This window comes from Pithys albifrons, chromosome 4, assembly GCF_047495875.1.
Source record: "Pithys albifrons albifrons isolate INPA30051 chromosome 4, PitAlb_v1, whole genome shotgun sequence".
NCBI lineage: Eukaryota > Metazoa > Chordata > Aves > Passeriformes > Thamnophilidae > Pithys > Pithys albifrons.
The window spans coordinates 47,189,515-47,210,136 of record NC_092461.1 but is presented as its reverse complement, the minus strand read 5'-3'; the positions used below and the strand labels follow the sequence as shown (position 1 = coordinate 47,210,136).

The 20,622-nt window shown below is 37.0% G+C and overlaps 1 protein-coding gene across 10 annotated transcripts in view; it reads left to right on the top strand.

Moving 5' to 3' along the window:
* OXR1 (oxidation resistance 1) overlaps positions 1 to 20,622 on the top strand; it is a 263,783-nt gene that overhangs the window by 191,365 nt on the left and 51,796 nt on the right. For 9 of the 10 annotated variants that reach the window (XM_071553986.1, XM_071553987.1, XM_071553992.1 and 6 more), the window contains 3 exons: positions 9,714 to 9,796; positions 16,695 to 16,802; positions 17,837 to 17,956. In XM_071553986.1, the coding sequence (XP_071410087.1) occupies positions 9,714 to 9,796; positions 16,695 to 16,802; positions 17,837 to 17,956 (311 nt within the window). The remainder of the gene's footprint in view (positions 1 to 9,713; positions 9,797 to 16,694; positions 16,803 to 17,836; positions 17,957 to 20,622) is intronic. The other variant, XM_071553994.1, reaches the window with a different exon arrangement.

Below are 20,622 nucleotides of genomic sequence, written 5' to 3'. Positions count from 1 at the left end.
CTGTGCCTTAAATTATTGCTTTGGGCACATGCAGAACAGTTTATAGTATTTCTTAGTAGGGAGAAAGGAGTCACTGAGAGACTGAGTAGTGCCATAGGAGGCTGCAAACCTGTTTAACCAGTTTATGTTGTTTGTCTCAGCAGTCAACTTAGTGAAAAAAACTTTAGAAAGATGTTTTGTCTTTTAGTGATTGTGATGGAGGATAAAGATGCTGAGACAATGTAGAAATTCTAGAGAAAGGATCTGGCTTTAGCAAAGGCACTGTCAGTATCAGAGTGTGAAGTTATTTTTGTTAAAAGGCCTGTGGGCTTTGAAATATAACTTCTTAATATAGTCTATTGATAATTTATAGGAAGAGCTAGTATGTATATATTCGAGGCCTGGATTTACATAGAAACCTTAGCTAAACAGAATATAGTTGTCTTGTTTATTAATAGGTACTGTAGCTGTTGGCATGCTGAAATTGCATGTGTTTTTATTTCCTTTAAGATGCAACTGAAGGCTTTAGGGAATGTGTGATTAAGGATTATCTTTATTGCAGAATTAACTTGAATGTTCACTTCATTTTGAGTCTCAGCTATACAAACCTTTTACTTAAATGAGCCAACAGCACATCTCATATTTCAGTCTGCTGTTTGCTTTGTCTGCTGTGTAAGGGGAGTGTAACCAGCAGTGAGGAACAAGGCTTTGCTTCTTTTCTGTGGCACTGCTGAGGCTGTATGTTGAATTTGCTCTTTGTTTCAGTGTAACACTGATAAAGAAAGCTGCTGAGGAACCATAGAGGGTCCAACCAGTATGTTTAGGGGCACAGGGCATATGACCTGTGAGGAGGGATTGGGGAAGCTGGGCTTTTAGTCATGCAGAGAAGACCAAGGCAACCTAGAGACCATCTAATTATGACCTACATCTACCTAAAGGGGCAAGCTCGTGTCAGTAAGAAATCAAGATGGACAATGGCCATGAATTTTAGCTTGGGAGGTTCAAACTGGACAATAGAATACCTTTGCACAGAGTGGTCTGACACTGGGACAGGTTACAGTTTTAAGCCGATCTGATTTGATGTTGACATTTAATTTTGCTTCAAATTGGAGGCAGGAGTAATGTACTCAAGAAGTTTCTTCCAGATAACACTTTGATTCTGTGAGGATATACTTTCTTACCTACAGTCCTGTACTTCCTCCCTCCTAGACATTTTGCCTCTCTTCTGTCTCTGGTCACTTCATGAAGGGAGAAGACAAACTGCTCAGAAAGTCTTGACTTCCTGCAGTGTGTGTCTCATTAAGTACAGAAGTTAAAAATCGCTGATTCAGAACTTCTTGTTCAGAGACTCCTCTTAACAAGTCTGTCAGGGAAGTTTTTCTAGCTGCCTTCTATTGAAATAGTTGTTGTTGTTTTTCTCCCTCAGGTTCAGCCTGATTGTTCAGTTCTGAACCATGTGGCCTATGGGTTTATTTACGTTTCTTTCTTACCAGCTTTCAAGTCTTGGTTGGTAAGATTGCCATACACAGTATATTCAGTAAGCTGTGTGGCCTCTCAGTCCTCTGTACTTATGGTCAAGGTAGCAGCAGTGCATTTGAAAAAGAAATGTGCATAGCCAAGTTATAATACATCTTCAAGTCCTGCTGTAAAAGTCTTTTCCTTTCTAAAAATCTGTCTTGGAATAAAGCAAACATAAGACTAAGGTAGGCTACTTTCTTGATTCATCTTAAATCAGTTCTTTTAAGAAATTAACAGGTGTATGATAAAGTATGAGAATTCGAACTGGGGCAACACACTTCTGCAAGTTTTCTTGTACTCACTGTTCCAGATGAAGCACGTATGAAATGTACCAACACCCTTTACAAAGATGCTAATACTTCACTTGGTACAGGCATAAGAAGCAAATGTGATCTTGGAATGTATCAGGCCGATGACTCAGTCATCTTGTGATATGTTAATGTATGCACAATCTCTTCTTCAGACTTATGTGCTACTAGTATATAGGATTTCTCGACTATTCCTTTAGTGTATGTGATGTTCAGTGATCTTTTCATGTTCTGCTTTGTACTGTCACATCATTTTTTTTTTGCTTTTACTCTGGTATCCTTTGACTGTAATGCATTTTTGGTTTAATATGTCATGTTGTGGGGCTTTTTACTTAAATTTCTGGTTAATTTCCAATTCTAAAATTGAAGCAGTTTAGAAGGTGATGTTTTATTGGAAATCTGCCTGCTTATGGCAGCATTTGAAGTTGCTACATGTATGAATAATAATTTTGTGTTAATAAGTAAGCAGTGCACCCTGCTGTGTTATAAATCTTCCTCTGGCTTGGTTTGGTGGTGGCATCATGTATCTCTATTGCCTGCCAGAAAAATGTGGGAGGATTCATAGTTACAGATAACTCAAATTGCAGGTAAGATTGTTTAGTCCCACTTAAAGTAGGGAAGATGATGACTTCAGGGTAGGTTTCTGAGTGCTTTATTCACCTGAGCCTTGGAAATGTCCAGTCATGGAAACTGCACAACTGCTATGGGCAATTATTTTTTTTACCTTCTCTGCAGTCAGAAGGTCTCCTGTTTGTCTATCATGTCTGCTGTCTTTTGTTCTCCCACTGCGTTACTGAAGAGCCTAACTCTATCATTTTGACACATATGGGGAAGCTATCTATAAGGTACAGGTGACTGCTGTTAGAGTCCTTCAAAACCACCTCTACTTCAAGCTGAACAGGCTCCGTTCTCTTGGCCTGTTCTCACAGGCCATGAATACCTCGGTGGCATAGTTTTTGTTTATCTGTGCTTTTCTTATCTGAGTGGGGCTGGGGGAGACTGGGACAGTGGCAATAGAGCCAGTATTCCAAAAGCAGCCTGAGTGCCAGGTAAGGTTAACTGTTGCTTCTCACTGGTGCTCTGTTTGCTGGCCACTGTTAACACAGATGAGGATGCTGCTGTCCCTCTTTTTTTCCAGGGTATGCTGCTGGATCCTGTTCAGCTTCTGCCTGCCAAGACCTCTGAGTTTTCATCAGCAGAACTGCTCCTTGGCTGGGCAGTGCCAGCCTGTACAAGACAAAGGGCTCTTCCTTCCCATAAAGAAGACTTGTCCAGTTTAATTCCATAAGGTTCCTGTCAGCTTCCTCCCTCAGCCTGTCCAAATCCCTCTGAATGGCAGCCCTGCCATCATCTATGTTGACTGGTCCCTGCAGTTCATTATTATCTACAAACCTAATGCAATAAACTTGTACAGTAAGGTGTTTATTGAAGCACAGAGTATGACTGTACATGCACAGCAGATCCCGTTGCATGATAACAGAGCAGTTGTAGTGCACAAGTCAGCAGGAGAAGCTGACTGACTGCATTCTTAGAAAAAGTAGGTGTCGTCAGCTTAAGTGTGACAACAAGGCAAGTATAAATTCTTAAAAATGTCTGTGGATAACTTGATATTGCTGTTTGATGGTCAAATTGCCGATGTGTTATTGTGTAGACTTGAAAATGTACAACTAAATGGGCTTAAGTATCTAAGAGGTGGACAATTATTATTGGAAAAGTTGACTTACTGTATCAGTAGACTAGCTAATGTTTTTGCAGGTTTTCATTAAGAGATACATTTGATCTGCAGAGAGTTTGGACAGGAGGTGGAGATTGCAGTTAGGTAGTTTTCTAATGTATTAAACTATATACATATATATTTCAGATGGAACAGGAAAGGAAGCTTACTGTTGATTAATACATACTGTGGTATAATCTGAAAATGTGGTAAAGCCTTATTGTTTACTTTGAATATGAAATGTTACTTTAGAAGAAAGCCCATGTGGTGCATGTACAAGGAATGTCATGCGTGGAGGTGGCTTTGTCTCCTAGCCATTTGAAGAAGTGGCCTGTCATAAGTTTGTTTCTATTGAATTGTTTTCCATCCTGAAATCATGCATTAAGTTATTTCCACATGCATGCTTATGCAGCTGACTGGATTAGCAGAAGAGTGTCATGTGTTAGGGGATCACAAAATGAAAGTGGATCAATGGTTTATCTATGTTGCAGGATAAAGCTGTTTTGACATGTTTGAAGCGCTGATGCAACAGTAGCAAGATCTTGGATGCATTTAGCTTGGAGGTTTGCTTGAGTGAAATATGAACAAAAGCATTCTGTGGAGAGCAGTGATAGGGATCAAGAGTTTTGAAAACATGACTGACCTGGAAGGACTGAATCACAGAATAAGTAGCAGTTGCTTAGCAAGAGGGGACTGAAGGAGGCATTGTTCATGACATTGGCTTGTTCTGAAAACCTACCATTTTTGATGAGAAAACTGTAGGCTACGAGCTTCTTGTATGTTACTATTAGGGCCTCTTTGTGCCTACTTCCTAAAACATTGGAAGATAACTGAATATAATATTCCTGTAATTAGCTCAAGTATATCTGACTGCAGGATGGGGAGAAGGGTTAATGAGGCAGTTGCTGACTGTGAGGTAGTCCCTGCTGTTAGAAGCATCAGGTCACCAGGTCTTACGGAATATAAAATTTTCCTATTTTAATATCTTTTGTTTCTTTATGAATAGATTATAATGATCTAATTGTTATTGAGCAGACCTAATCTAATAAAGATATAATATCTGTACTTCCTCTGTTTTATCAATTAGCGAGTTGTTCCATGTACTGCTAAATAATAATGTATTTGAGAATATTTCAGAGACTGTTTTTCTTACTTTCATATGATTCATTACCCCATATTTTTAAGATCCTGTGAAAAACTGTCCTAGACAAGAATTTGTCGAAGTTGCTGCCTCTTCCTTTTTTTATTTTTTTTAACACCTGTAAATCTGATGCATAAATGTGCAGTTCTTGCAAGGGGGTGTGTATTTTTGGATAAATAATCCTTTTCTTGTTTTCTTGACCATAATAAGCTCTTTTATTTTGAACAATTTGCAATAATAATTTACTTCCTTGGTTTTTTTTTTCAGAGGATACATGTTTGGTTTATGAATTTATTCATGTGGAAAAATTGACTGTTGTAATTTCTGTTATATTAAAATAGAGTGTGAGTAGCTGAGAAACATTGCAAGTTGAGATTTAAGCTTACCATGCAAAAAAATAGTTGGGTAGAGGAAAATGAGTATGTTTTGCTCCATGCAGAGCTTGAAGATCCTCCTAAGCAGTTCTTAGCATGTATCCTAGTTCTCTTTACCAGCTCTTAGTGCCAGAATTCCAAAGGATGCGCTAGATGTATCAGCAAACAACAAATCAAAGATTACAATTCAGCTTAGATGGGATACCAAGAAATGAGAAGTGTCACTCTCATCACAACAATTTGAGCTAACAGTGCCACAGGAATGTTTTCACTTGACCGAAACTCAGTGGCACAGGGCCATACAGAAGTAGTTAGTAGAATCCCTCCTATAAATGTTAAATTTTAACTTCAGTTGTCTTCAATTTTCAGTTGAATAATGTTACTGACTATTAGATATTTTAAGGACAAAGCTGCCTCAATGAAAACTGTATGTTCCTAAACCATAATGCCCATAACCCTCCTTTTCCTATTGTATATAAATATATTGGAACAAAAAGTCATTCTCTCTATTTATGTTGATGATCATATATAATCATTCTTACGCTACAGTCATGTTGTCTGAGTTTCTATGCACATGCCTTCAGACTAGGTATTGGTCTGGTGTCATTTTGAACATTGTCTTCTGCATCTTTCATATTCTGGTCATTTAAACCCTAGGCAGTTGAAATATTTTTTTGTCATTTGCAGATCTGACATGCACTTTTTCACTTCTGTTTCAGGCTGTTGTGGAGGCTCAGTCCTGTGAAAAAGTAGTTAAGAATTAAAGCATGAACAAAAGGGCTGGTCTTGTTTCTGTCTAAAACAGTACAGCTAAGAGCTCTGATAATGTAGCACCACAGATCCTCTTGCTAAACAAGTTATTCTTGACTCTTGAGGTTGTGCATAATCTGGTCAGTGGCAGCAGATTTTTCTTCTGCCTGTTGTCTGAGAACATCAGTCTTCAGTAGTCTCACTGGCTTGCTGTGGCAGATGAAGTAAGGATTGTGTGTAACCTGCCGAGATGAACTCTTGTGCAATTGAGTTATCAGGAAAATGAGTAATGTGAACGCACGAGACTGATTCTTGTTGGTGCTGAGGACTTTTCAGACTGCTGCATTCTACACTGGTAGTTGTTTCTGCTTTCATGTGCTTCCTAGAATACTAGAGGCCTGGGAGTAGCTGAAAGAGGCATTTACTTTCTCCTCAAAAATAAATAGCCTGCTCTTTCAGTAAGAGATAGAGGATTTGTAGTGTGTCATCAGGGAGGTTGAGTTCATGTCTCTGCTGCTCTGACCTATTTTCACAGATGAAATACCTCCTAGTTTTATTTCCAAGAGGTTAGTTGAAATCGGTGTGTTCTGTATGGACAGGCACCTCAAGCACTTGGGCTGTGGGTAGAGGTGTGGATTTTGATAACTTGGCCAGCTGGGTAGTCAGCATACATATAGCTTGGCATTGCCTACCTCCCTGTCTTGACTTGAGAGCCTTAAATCATGGTAGGTTATGAAACACTTGAATCCTGTATCCGTATAGTGAGGGGGAGATGCCACGGAAGGAAGGAATGAAGATGAGCACTGGTATGATTTACTGTCTGAATTATGTAAGGGGATGACATTAAAAAAACCTAACTGCAGGTTATAAGCTTCTGGAAATTTTATGTAGTTCTCCTGATGTCTACTTTGCTCCAAAGTGCCAACAGGGACCTTCCTTACCCACCCCTACCCTCTGGTTACTCTTACTTGCCTGAATTTACCAGAGTGCTCTGAAGTCTCTGAAGATGGTGAAGCACCTGGAGTGGAAGCCAAACAAGGAGTGGCTGTTGGTCTGTTCAGTCTGAAGGAGACTGAGGGAAGACATCACAGTGGTTTATAGCTTCCTCATGAGGGGAGGTGGAGAGGCATTGATCTCCTCTCTGACCAGTGACTGGACCTGAGGGAATTGTATGAAGCTGTATCAAGGGAGGTTTAGGCTTGATATTAGGGAAAGGTTCTTCACCTGAAGGATGGTTGGGCACTGGGACAGGATCCCCAGACATGTGGTCACAGCAGGAAGCTTAACTGAGTTCAGAAAGCATTTGGACAATGCTCTTGGATACCCTGTGATTCTTGGGGTTGTCGTGTGCAGGGCCAGGAGTTGGACTCGATGATCCCTGTGGGTATTTACCAGTTCAGGATATTCTGTGATGATTCTGTGATTCTAAGGTGACAGGTTCTTCTACTGTGAAGAACAAATAATTTTCCACTTTTATTTCTGGTATAAGAAACAGAAGTGGTTATTTGTGCACGACTTTATTCTGCTGTTCAGTTACTGGAGAGAGAGATTATTTATCTTGACCTCTTGTGTGGTACCTCTCTGCAAGCTCTTTAGACACTTGAACTACTAAGGAGAAAAAGGAGACTTAAACTTGGGTTGAGAAAAAATCCCACAAACTACATTGGGCTATATACAAATTAAATGGATGTATATATATATATATATATATATGTCATATGGAGCTTCTCTATTTTCTATCTATTGGGGGTGGTGGGGGGGTGGAGCAGAAGATGCTTGTTCTGCAGTAGGGGCTCTCCATGTATAGATTAAGGCACATAGAGGGTCCTGGATGAAATCAGTCTATTTGCAGTTGCATTCTTGGACTTTTGCTTAGACGTAGTTGGCCCAGACTGCTCTTGAAAGAAAATGATTAAGCTACTGGCAAAGCTTTGATTAGGAGTGAAAAATTTGTAACAGCTACAGTGGAGCAGCTGTTACAGTTTTTCAGTAGCTTGCTGAGTAGGCACCTGTTGTGTTGCAAGGTCATACAAAACTGTGGGTAACAAAGTTTTTGGCCTTAACAGAGAATGCTGGCTGCTCCTGGGGCTGCTCACATACAAACTTCTCATGTATTTTATTCATTGTGGAATTGGTTTCACCTCACCTAGAGATGTTTGTAGTACCTTTAAAAACTGTGAATATAATCAGAAGTTAACATTTCTCTCAACTAGTTTTAAAAGCTTCTATTAGTAAATAAAGGCAGAGATACCTTTTAATGTATTGAGTGAAGATGAAAGTGTGCAGAATTAGTGAGATTAGATTTTTAGATTTCCTAGAAACATTTTGGAAGTAGGCTTAAAGTCTTAAATGTCATTTGTAGCCACAAAAACTTACCTTAATTAGTGCCATCTTTATTTTACATCAATTTTAGGTATGGGAGCATTCTACCTCAGGATATCTTTACATATATGTGTATATACATCTATATCTGTATATAAAAAGAATACCACAGGACATTGTTTATGTTGAATCTGCTAGAAGTCACTTTTGTTGTCTTCTACAGCTTGTACTGTATAGCAAATGTAAGATATTTTCTGAGGTGGGTTTCTTCTTGTGTTTGGATTTTGGTTTGTTTTTGGCTTTGGGTGTTTTTTTTTAGTTGTTTTTTTCATATTTTGTTTTGTTTTGTACTTTTTGGCAGTGCAAAACTTGCTGTGTACTTTGTTCATTCTCCCTCCTTCCCCCCATATCTTGATGGTTTCAGCTATCAATATAAAAATTTGGGTGTTGGTATATGAAATTTGTGCAAATAGTTGTCTAGTTTCTTTTCCAGCATTTCCATCAGGATATTAAAACTAATAATGCATAAAACATGCTGTCAATTTGTAGTAGGTTTCCTTACTACCTGAGGTGAGCTTTAACTGGATGTACAGTAAGTTGTCAATTCTCCATGTAGCCATGCTAAACTATCTGTAAACTTATTTTATAGCATTTCTTTCTTCTATTGAATTTGATTTGAAATATTTGAGTAAATTATGATAAAAAATTTGAACATATTGAAATGGGAGTATAACTAATCCCATTCTAGTATGAAAACTTAAGGTCTCATTCAGATAAGTATTTTGGGCTCCTGAACAGCAGATATTGAAGATGGAAACTGTGTGACTGAGACATAACTTCTTGAGAGATTCATTTAAAAATACACTTTTCTAGAGATGTAGATGCTTTCTGTTGAATCATTTAAGTACACTGGTGCATTGTGACTATCATAAATATGAAACCAGTTGTATAAAGAAGTAGAGTATACTGTAGGTACAAACTGTTGCCAGTTTGGCCTGTGAAATAGAGATCATCAAAATACGGTGCCCTAATAAAAAGAACAGTTCTTCATTTGTATTATTTATTTAGAATCTTTAGTGTTTATGTACAGGCTGCATATATTTGCTGCAGACAGGATAATTATGAAGTTAAACACTTATACTCTGTTTTATAAAATAGCTATAAATACTCTGTACTTTTCAAACAGCAACAAAAAGTCTCTAGTGATTAGATGGAACATACAGGAACTCCAGATCATCTCCCCTCTAGATGAAAGCTGACTGGGTACAATATAGAATCAATTAACCACAGTAATTCTAGAGATGTTGTTTTCCTGATGGAGTCAATCTCCTATCTAGTCTTTCTTCCTTAATCGCTTCCTGAGTAGCCCCAAATACTTATGCAGTTAGTTGATTTCCAGTTATCAGTTGGTTGTATCGGTCAAATTCTTAAAGCATTGCAGAGGAATGAAGTCCCTATTTTAGCAGCTGGTATCTGTTAGAATCAGCAGGAGCAAGCTGTGTAACTGGTGAATTAGATGTCTGCCCACGGGGCTGTAGTCAGCAGCCTGTGACAGTACTGAGAGAAGAAAATGAATTTAACACGCGCATTGCCTCAATTTTTTTCAGACACTGGCCAGAAGAAGACCCCAGACAAGAAAGATGGGCGACGAATGTCTTTTCAAAAGCCTAGAGGGACTCTTGAATATTCTGTAAGTCATTGATTTATTGATAGAATGTTATTGCAAAGCAAGTACAGATTCAAAAGTTTCTTTACCAAATATAAACAAAACTGTAATGTGCATTACCTTTTAATCTTAGAATTCTATATATCTGGTATTTTACTTTGACAGAAATTAAAACAGGAAATTGGCTGGTAATGCTTAAGTAGTAATGCTGGTTTTTCCCTTTAAGTGCCTTTTTTTTTCCTTGAAAAATCCCAAGCTAATCAATCTGTTGACTGTTTCACTTTTAGGTCACTAGTTGGAAACCATAAATAACAGTAGTTATATAATCATCTGCAAGTTCTCTGTTTTCAGCATTATTAAAAAGCTGTTGCTATTAGAAGTAACAGAATTAAGTTTGGAAGGGAAGCTGTATCTTGATACTGACCTGGTGTTCTCCTAATAATTTCCATAGATCTATACCTTTTACTGTGTAACTCTGTTTCTGCATCAATATCTGAAAATGGAGCCGTTCTCTGCCTGTTCTGTTCTTGAAGTGACCCTCAAACTGTGCTGCAGTCAGCTTTTCACATTTGTGGTTACTAAGGGAAACAGAAGTAAGAAGTATCGGTCTTGTGTTATAGGTTTAATTATATTTCTAGTATATAAATAATGCTTATAGAATTGATGTTAACTGTGACAGACTTCCCCTTTTTTATCTTTGAATGCTTTTGAGGCTGAACATGATAAATAAAAATGAGAACTTCCTTATAAAAAGTCTTTACTTGACCTCTTGATGCTCTCTTATTCCAGGAACAAGAGATATGGGGGAGGTTGGAGAACTTAACTCTTAATGTTACATTAAGGCAAACTGTGATACTGCTTTACTACTGAGAAGGCTGTGATAGTCATTTGGAGAGGCAGAGAATGTGTGTGTATTGGAGCAAGGAGCACTAGTGTGGCTTGTATCAGAATTTGAATATAATTCTATCATATTCTAAAGACTTCCTTGAAGCTGAAATTCAAAACACAAATTTCTGCTGCTTTGGTTCTAGCAGCTGAAGAATGGTAATATAAAGGTAACTGTTTCTATTACATTAACCCCATTTCGTCTGAAATGATTGGAAAAAAAAGGTCAGTTGTAGCTCTATATTACTGGCATTCATACTCAGTAAATCCCTTAACTTGGCTCTTGCCTGCTTTTACTTTTATATGTAAGATTCCAGGCAAAGTTAAAGCAACCAGCTTTCCTTTTTTTAACCTCTGGTGTTTGTGTCAAGTTGTCATGTACTTTTGCAGGTTTTTGTGTTCCAGTAGGTGGGGTTTTAGCTGCAAAAATAGCTTTCTTAATACATACTGAAGTATGCATCACTTCCTTGTGAGTCAAAAAGATGATTCACAAGAATCAAAGGCTTTTTGTCATTAAACTTAGTCCAGCTTCTAAAGAAGCCTGTTGCATATGTGGGACACGATGCATTTCAAACTTCATGAGTGAAACATATAGCAAGACACTTCACAATACAGCATCTGTGAAGCTAAGTGCTTCAGTAGCATTAAGTTGTTGGAGCTTCTAGTTAAATGTTATACACGTATGGTTTTATAAAACACATGGATCTAACCTTTAGGAACTGAACTTACAGTTCACTCTGAGGTCCCGTAACTATTGTGATAATTTGCTACTGGTGATATTTGTGATTATTCTGTGTGTGGGGATGCACTTTTTTGTCTGGTTTCTGTCTTAGTCCTACTGCATCTCACAGAGACAACACACTTGTGTGCCTACACATGTATTTATATGCCTATTTCTTCTTTGAGAAGTAGTAGAAGGATGAAGGCAGGAACCAGACTCCCTCTCACCTCCTAGCACTGTTGAAAAGCGAACTTTTTTTTCTTTTTAAAAAAACCCCAAACTTGATATGTTAGTTTTTTCCAGTGGCTACATAGTTTTAAGACTGAAGGTCTTATTTTTATTCCTGAAGTTCAGAGTGAGATGATATTTCACTGATGGAAGTGATGAGTCCTTAATGTGAAGTAGACTTTGCACCAGAATTTTTTAAAAAAGAAAATAATTACTATGGGGACAAATAAATAAGAAAATACATTTTCACTTTAAAGCTAAAGTCAAAAAGCAGTTAATGTTTAAGATTTTCATCTGAAATTACCAAAATGTAAACACTTGAAACTGCTGTTCTGGATGTAGCATCAGAGAGAAGGAATCAACAGATATGGTACTAATTGAAAACAGATATGGTAGGAAATCAAGGAAGTAAGTCCGAAACTGCCGCTAAAAGATACAAAAAACTGTTTTACTTTTGCTGATATTGCTTAGACAGTGAATAGGTATTTTTTTGAGTTCACATACTTCTTTTCTGAATGTCAGTTAACAGATGAGATGCAAATTTGTAGTCTGTTATGTCAGAATTCACAGATGGTGCTCCAAGCCAATAGTTTTCCCCTTCAGCACACAGCTGATGCATGTGAACAGGCTCAAATGACAAACAGAGCAAATAGTTTAGGTGAATTATTGTTACTGGGTAGAACTTTCTTGAGTCCTTTTTGGGTTGAGAAAGTAGCTTTTACATTGCTTAATTGACATAACTTCCTTAATGTTGCATTGAAAGCCTTTTGTGTCACTTATACAAACACAACCAGTGACTGCCTTGCAGGTTTTAGTAGAGCCAATTACAGATAAGTAATGGAGCATAAGCAGACAGTGTTGGATGCTGAACATCAGTGATTGTAGCATGCTCATTGTTTCATGACTTCAAGGAAAAACCTAGAACTGCTCTTTCTTTTAGGAAAGAAGTAATTGTGGTTATTTACAGATTTTTTTTTCCACTCAAGAGCAGTGAACTATATAGAAAAGACATTTTGGTTTAAAAAAATGTTTTCAAGTGAGCAATGGAGATGGATGATCTTGTTTATCAGTGTTGGAGGCTCCAATAGACTTCCCTTCCCCTGGCCCACTCCCTCCCCTTTGATTCTCTGAGGATGGAAGGGTATGCTCTTCTCCTGAAGTAGGGAACAAGTACTGTATACACAGACTATGTTGTCCAGGTCATAAGAGACCAATACCAACTAATGAAGGTCACAGAAGACTATAGGAAACAATAGCCTCAAGATTGAGTTTTAATCCAGAGTCCTCAGTGTTGAACTACCAGTCTCCCTGCATATGGTATTTTCCTGGTATTTAGTGATAAGTCTAAAGTCTGGAAGCTGGCTCTGGACTCCTTTTTTTTAGTTAGAAACCAGTTACACACATATCTATCTATCTATCTCTATATGGATATATATGAAGAACAAAACTGCAGGGACTTCTGAAGTCATCTTGAGATAAGACGAAGATGAATTTTTTGATCCTTCCTGAACTCAGGGGTTTGGGCAGCAAATGTTTTTGTGGTGACCATCAAATAGGTAAGAGCTTGTTAGACTTTGAACTCACAGGAATACTTGAAGATTGTTGTAATGACTTGCTGAACATGTTTATTTTGAGAGTAGTTAAATGGTGAGTATCTGCTGATATCTTTCTACAGTAACTGCATTGTACTTGCAGTCCTAGGGTAGGTTGGGTAGAGAGTGCTAAAGGTTCTCTTTTCTGGGACAGCCAGTTTTATTGCCATTGTAGACCTTCAAAGTACTGCATACTTAGGAGGTTTTGGTGGTGTTTTTTATTTCCTGGGGCTTCCCTTTCAAAGCCAGGGAGCGAGTTCTTGTCTGACTGTTATGTGTTGGGGTTTTATTTTTTGTTTTTTGAGTGTGCGGTTGTCATATTATTTTTAACCAATTTTGGGGAACTTAGAAAATGTGCATCATAATAGTGACATATTACTTCACCTGTTATATCTTTTGCCTAATTATTTTTTAAATTGCCTTTATGATATTTACAAGTTCTGTTTTTCTGATGTTGTGTATTATATAAATTAGTCCTAATAACAATTAGTAAATGTAGTCATAATCTGGTATTTTTAAAGACTTGGTTATAACACCTGAATTGTGTTGTCTGCTTCCTTTTGTCTTCATCCTTCTTTCTAGTCTTCCCATCTGTTTGTTTGTTTATTTTAATACTCTTAAAGTGTTGTATTGTTGTTTTCTGGTAGTTATGAAATAAAAGTAATGATTCTTTCTGCATTCTGATTCATACATATTTGATATATAATTTTTAATGGAAGAAAGGATAAATTCCAAATGTTCAGATGCAATGACTAAAATATCAGTAGAGAATTAGATTTTAAATAAGTTTTTAAAAAACTATGCCAGCTGTTAATCTGAGGAAATGAAGGCAGTTTGAACCATGGTTAGTGGTGACTGAAGCTCTGCCTAATGGTATGCACGAGCAACCTGGCAAATATGTGTATGTAAGTAGTGCTTTGTAAATGGAGAAGGGGTAATGAGATGTACCTCTGCTCAAATGGGGACAAAATGGTTTGAAGGGAGTGTTTGATTCTGGATTTTATTGGAAAAGGAAAATGGAAGGTAAGGATCTTAACTGGTTCTTTCTGTATCTATTAAGATCTATAAAACACTGATTTTAGTGAATTGGAATTTTAGACTTGTATTTGTATGTATGTGACTACATAAGGTAGGAGGAACTGGATAATAAGGTCTTATGTCTGTGTAAGAGTTGATGACTAGAGGCTTTTGCTGTTGAGTAGGAAAGCTACTTACATTTTATGGAACTTTTTCAACAAAAGTTATTGTACAAAGCAGAGCTGATGTGAATTTATGCAGTGCTGACTAAGCGGTCTTTGTTTTCTTTTAGCACTTTGATTAGTTAGTGTCTTTCAGTCTTTATACTGAAGCAAGCAAAGCACAATAAGTATTGAAGGACTTCAAGGCACCAGCTGGCCTCCTCAAGTCCATTTTTGATTGTGTTAGGGAATCAAACTGTTTACGAGCCCAGTGGAGGATTTTTTTCTTCAAAGGTGTACTTGCTTTGGAACAAATCTTGCCATTCTGTTAAAATCATAAAACAATGCAATTACTGTTCTTCATCCCCTGTCTTCAAGAAGATTCAGCACAGTGCTTTAATATCCAAATATTTATGTAAGATTCTTAATATTCAGAATAGCATTTAAATGGCTATCTCCTAATGTATGGCAAGTTTGCTTTCTGAGACGAAATTTATTTGGTAAATAGGCCTTTGAATCTATTTCAGGAAGTCTCTATTATGTGAATGTCTTTATTTTAAGAAGGTGTCTGTTGGTCTCTGAAGTCCCATGCAAAGTGGAAATTTGCCTGTGCAAACTTCACAGCCAAATATGAACAGGAAACTTATACTTGCCATTGTGTTTATCTTGAGTGAGATAAACCCTTTAATTGCCAAGGTATCTCACCAGATGTTTTTATTTCTGAAGGCTGGAAGAGTGAATGCACTCTAAAAGGGCTTAAGCTTTGTGGGTTTTAATTGAATTATTTTGATTTGTTTCATATCATCTGAGATAGAAACAACTGAGATTTTAGACAATCATTAAGTAATAGATCAGGAATATCTCCCTAGCAGCTGACTATTGTCCTGTAACAGTTGTCAGAGCAAGCTTAGGCAAAACTTTTGAATCTGACTTTACAGTTTATTTTTGCAAATCTTCTGTATTATATTGAGCTTCTGATGGAAGGACTACTGTTCCTTGATTTGGTGGTTAGTTTTATTACTGTCTGTGAAGCACATGGTACCTATCTGGTCTGGTCACAGTCCTGTTTTGATTTCTGCTTTAATACCAGTTAAACATGGCATATGAGAATATTCCTATTTTCTGCATATCTACCTGATTGCAGAGTATTGAATGACTAAGATGTGCTACAATACAGTCTTTCATACTGGAAATACTAGTAGAGGGATATTTGCTGCTTTGTTTAGCTTATTGACTCGCTATATAAAGAATTCTCATAATAGAAAGTTATCTGCAAAAAGCTAATTGCCTTTTCCTTGGCAATGCCTCTCTTTTCTTTGGTGAATATAGGTTGAAAAGTGCACCTTTACAAAATTGCTCAGAGTCCTGCTTTGTTGGGGTCTCTCATGACATCATATGGAAGGGAATTCTCTAAACCTTTACTTATATTTAGCAATACAACTGTAGCTTAGCTTACATAGCTTCATCTTTCCTTAACTGCTAGGGTCTGTTTTTTCCTGGTGCAGTGTTTATGAAGTCTTGTCCTGTTATGCAGTAAACTTCTTGGTTGTATGCTCCCTTGTCAGACCTCCATTGTTCTTAAAGTTATGAATTCTTTATTTTGAAATACTCTCTCAGAATGACTTATTTGTTCTCCTTTTGTGTTCTGGTGGTTCATACTGAATACATTTTGGGAGTTTGAGGTGAAAATACAAGCTTGAAAAAATTCCTTTCCTTACATGGGAATAACCTACTCAAAATGCTTTTGCTCCATCTACTGTCATACTGGTTTACCTGTTTTGCTTCAGCATTTTTTGCATTTTCCTGGTAATGGATTTTACTTCAAAGTCAGTGTCTAAGCTATTGAAGCTTATTTCAATAGTAAGAGAGTGTGTTCAATTTTGTAGAGATTGCTTCAGCTTTACTGTAGGTGCAGAACTGAGGAGTTGGAGGGGGAATGAATGGTTCTGTGAACCCAGTCAGTTGTGTATTGGTCCAGGGGTACCCAGCAATGTAGACCAAAAAAGTTCTGGTGCAGTAGCTGAGCCTACAGCTCAGAGTGCGTGACTGACAATTCTGTACATGTGGAAGCATACTGGGAAGGCATGTGTCTTTATATGGGATTGCAGTAGACTAATATGTAGGGGATAGGTATGTTTTTGGGGTGGCTTGGTTGGTTTGGGTTTTTTTTAAGGGGTTGGAGGGGGGGGCAATCATAAGATATGAACACTTAAAAGGTCATCAAAATCTTGGTAAACCTACACATAAAACTGGTAAGCTCCTATTTGAACTAACTGCTTACAGGTTTGTTTGTCTATTTTTTTCCCCAATTGATACAGGTGGAATCAAGAGATACTTTAAACAGTATTGCCTTGAAATTTGATACAACACCCAATGAACTGGTTCAATTAAATAAGCTTTTCTCCAGAGCAGTCGTTCCTGGACAGGTACTATTACACTATATATGTTACTTATCCAACAAAGACCTCTTTCCCTATATTTTCATGTCTACCAGAGGAAGTGTTAAAGTGCTTCTCTTACTGATTTTCCTATTATCTTTGTGAAAGTCCTTCATTTTTCTCTAATTTGTAAATTTCTTCTACCTATTAAATAACTAGCTAAAAAGGAACATGTAATGAAGCTACATGTCTCATTTAAATAATATCAGAGGACTTTTAAAACCTGATATAAACCTAGATATACTTAATTGTGTAATAACACTTGTGCACAGACTGAATTGTTGCTTTGCAAATATAGCACACTGTTCACCAACTCTAGCTCAGGAGACAAATTCAGGGTACAGCTTATAAACAATATTCCATGACTGCATATTACTGCTGCAATTCTATTTTAGTACATTGAATAGTATTTCTGTTCTACTCTGAAAACTTCCTGTCTTCACCAGCAGTATTTGAATTATCATTCACTTATCAGGTCACTGTTGCCTTTCTTTACCTATTTTTGCCTTTACTTTTAATTTCTTCTTGAAAGCTGGGCCTGGAAACATGTGATAGGTCTGCTATGGAATTAACCATTGCCCATTTGATATTGGCCCTCTGTTTGACAAATCCTGTGTTTATTTCTGATTGCTGCAGAACTCTGTCTAGGTGTAGCTTAAATGCCTAGCATGACTGAAATATCATAGAAATAATTGGACAGGTCTTCCCTGGACAGTTTTATCATGTGTTTCTGGTATGCTGTATACCTTTAATGCTTTCTATTTGAACTTTTTCCTCAATTATTATGACCAAAAATCAAAATTATATCAAGATTTAAAAACTTGAAAAGCTAAAATTAAGAAGTACTTGGGATGGTATTATTTATTCACTGAACTCATAATTCAGTTAAAAGCAATGGGAACTGGAATGGTTTTCTGTAGCTTATTTTGAGAAAGCATAGCAAATATACCTGAACTGGTGGGAAAACTAAAGTGACTTTGAAAACATATCTAACTTCTAATTACATTATATCTTCTTTATAGATTTTGTATGTTCCTGACCCAGACTACATTTCTAGTGTGGACAGCTCCCCCTCTCTAAGTCCTATAAGTCCCCTATCACCTACATCTTCCGAAGCAGAGCTTGACAAGGCTACAGTAAATGTAGGTATACCTGTTGTACTTGAAATTAACTTTCCCTTACAAGATAAATGTTACAGATGCTATGCTTTCTTCTTAAACTGTCAATTTGTTTTGGGGAGAAGGTACTTGGTAACACTTCCAGTTAAAAGTAAAATGATACCTTCTTAAAAGTAAATAAAAGCTTTTAATCTTTGTAAATGACAGTTTTCTATGTGAAAACTGATTTGAAGGCAAGTTGTTTGTAACAAAATACTATCCTTGCACACTGAAGTCTTAGACTTTCTGTTGCATTTTTGTATTTTTTTTACATTCCCAAGCTAGTTAAACATTTGTCTCTAATCTTATTGGTAGTTTTTGTAGAAACAATATATTGACAAGAATGCTCAGGTTCCCCCTGCTCGCTGTAGAGATGTGGGAGAGGGTTTTCTAGTTTCATTTAGCAAAATGAAGTTAAAAAAATAATCTGTTTCAGTGAAGGGCTAATACAATGTTGAGTGTAGCTGACTTCTGCTACGTAGTTCTACCTTTGTAGACTTTCAAAATACTAAAATTGTTTAGCTGTCTAAGCTGTCCTGTAATTCAGCTCAAATGTCAATTTTTGGGCAGGAGATAGCTTTGCAGCAGCAAGTCTTTCCAGTAACACTGGTTTGCTGTCAACAGAATTCCATGGGGAGCAATCCAGCCAGGAAGATACGATATCAGAGCATGAGCTTCTCTGCAGTTCATGCAATTATGACCTTATTCAGATGTTTCTTAATACATCACTGCTAATCCTTTGCCAGTTATTATCCTTTTCTCTCAAATAGCAAATTTTCTTGATAGCACATTTTGATAGTGCTCAGTCAAACTGTCAAATGTGTACTTCAGGATTCTGTGTGCTCAAACTTGAGGAATATTTGAGATTTGAAGCATTTGTTTGTGTGTTTGCATGACTTGGTCTGCACAAGTTTAAATTAAAGGATTTGCTTTGTTGCTGAATATTTTCAAGTTGCATCGCAAAGGCTGTGACAAGCCCTCTACTGGAAGTTACTATTTGGTTTTGGTGTTGTACTTTTGTTCTGACATAGTATGCCTTTTCTCATAAGATATCTGCTGTCATTTGTGCTGAGTAAATTTTTTTTTGTTTTATGGCAAACTGGATGTGTAGTACAGTAAGTAGACTAGTTTGCAAGAATACATTTTTGTATCATATATTTTGTATCTGTCAGTCTCAAAATGACTGTAAATGCTAGGATGTACCTGCCTTATCACATATGTTGTGAGAAGTGACTAGAGAGAGAATTACCAGTTTTACTACTAGAAATCAGAGCTTTTTCTACAGTGCACCTGATTCTGTCAGAAAACACCTTGTCCCTTATTTTTGCAGATTTTTTTTTGTACATACTCATTAGCAATTAGTAGATAAGGAGGCTTAATAATGTAACTATACCTGTAATTTATTGAAAACTTTTTTTGACTGTATGCACATAGCGGAGATAAAACTTCAAAGTGTAAAAGAAACTAAGTAGATAAAAAAATTTAAAAAGTTAAAAACCTCTTCTGCAAAAGGTTATTTTGTTTATTGTCCAGTGATAACAATTTGAGTGTTAAATTTTATTTAACTGAATTTTATTGTCGCAGAGCTGTCTTGTGCATCTTGTCATGTGTTGTGGATTGTTATAAAGAGTTCTTAAATGGTTCAGGGAAAGTCAAATGAGCAATATGACAATGTATAATAAAGTGATTATTCTGTTTCTGAGACCTTTCAAACTTCATGTAAGGAAGGAGGAAATATTTGTCAAAAGAAACCAAAGAACAGAAATCACATGCACTTGTCAGTGTGGACTCCATGTGTGTGTTTGGTTTGTTTTTCAGACAATCTCTCCAGCAACACAAAAGGCACTCAACTTCTATGGAGGCTTTTGTTCCTCATCACTGCACCTGTCTGTTGTGTTTTTCTTTTCTCTCTTTGGTGATTACTATCATTATAAATGACAGAAATACTAGCATACATTATCTAGTGCTCTCTTGATGTCTGTCTTCTTTGACTCTCCTCCAATTTTGACTCCAGACTTGCAGTTTAAATTTAAGCACCTTTTCAGGTAAAGAGAATATGTTCCTCTACCTGTGTAATGTAAAGGAGCTTACTCTGCTGTGGTTGTTGAAATCACTTAATTCTTGGTAGATACTTAATAAGATCATTAGCAAATATCTGAACCCCTGTTGAGTCAAAAATAGGCTATGATATACTCTGTTCTTCTGTCTGTTTTCACAAATATTGGAGTAGCTTAACACAACCAAGTGGCTAAATACAAACCAGCATGTGGCTAATACAACCTGCGTCACTCAGGAGGTTTTTTTCCAGGTTTTTTCCCTTTCTTCCCTTTTCTCAGTGGGGGGAGGGAGGCTGACACTCTGTATTGAGCAGTTGACATTTTGCCAGCTCAGTCCAAGACACCTAGTTTGAACTGGAGTCTTTTAGTGTGTCTGTTTCTTTTTTTAAATGTTGCTACACTTAAACTAAGATATCAGTGTGTATCTAAGTTAGTTACTGTCATTGTGTATGTAAGAACTAGCTTAGATTTTTAAGCCTTTCTGATTCTGCTGGGATTTTGAAGTATCTTCATTCAATGGTCTTGATGCACATATTTGAGATGATCCAATGTGCTTTGCTACCTATGGAGCTTACAGTCCACTTCAAAATAATA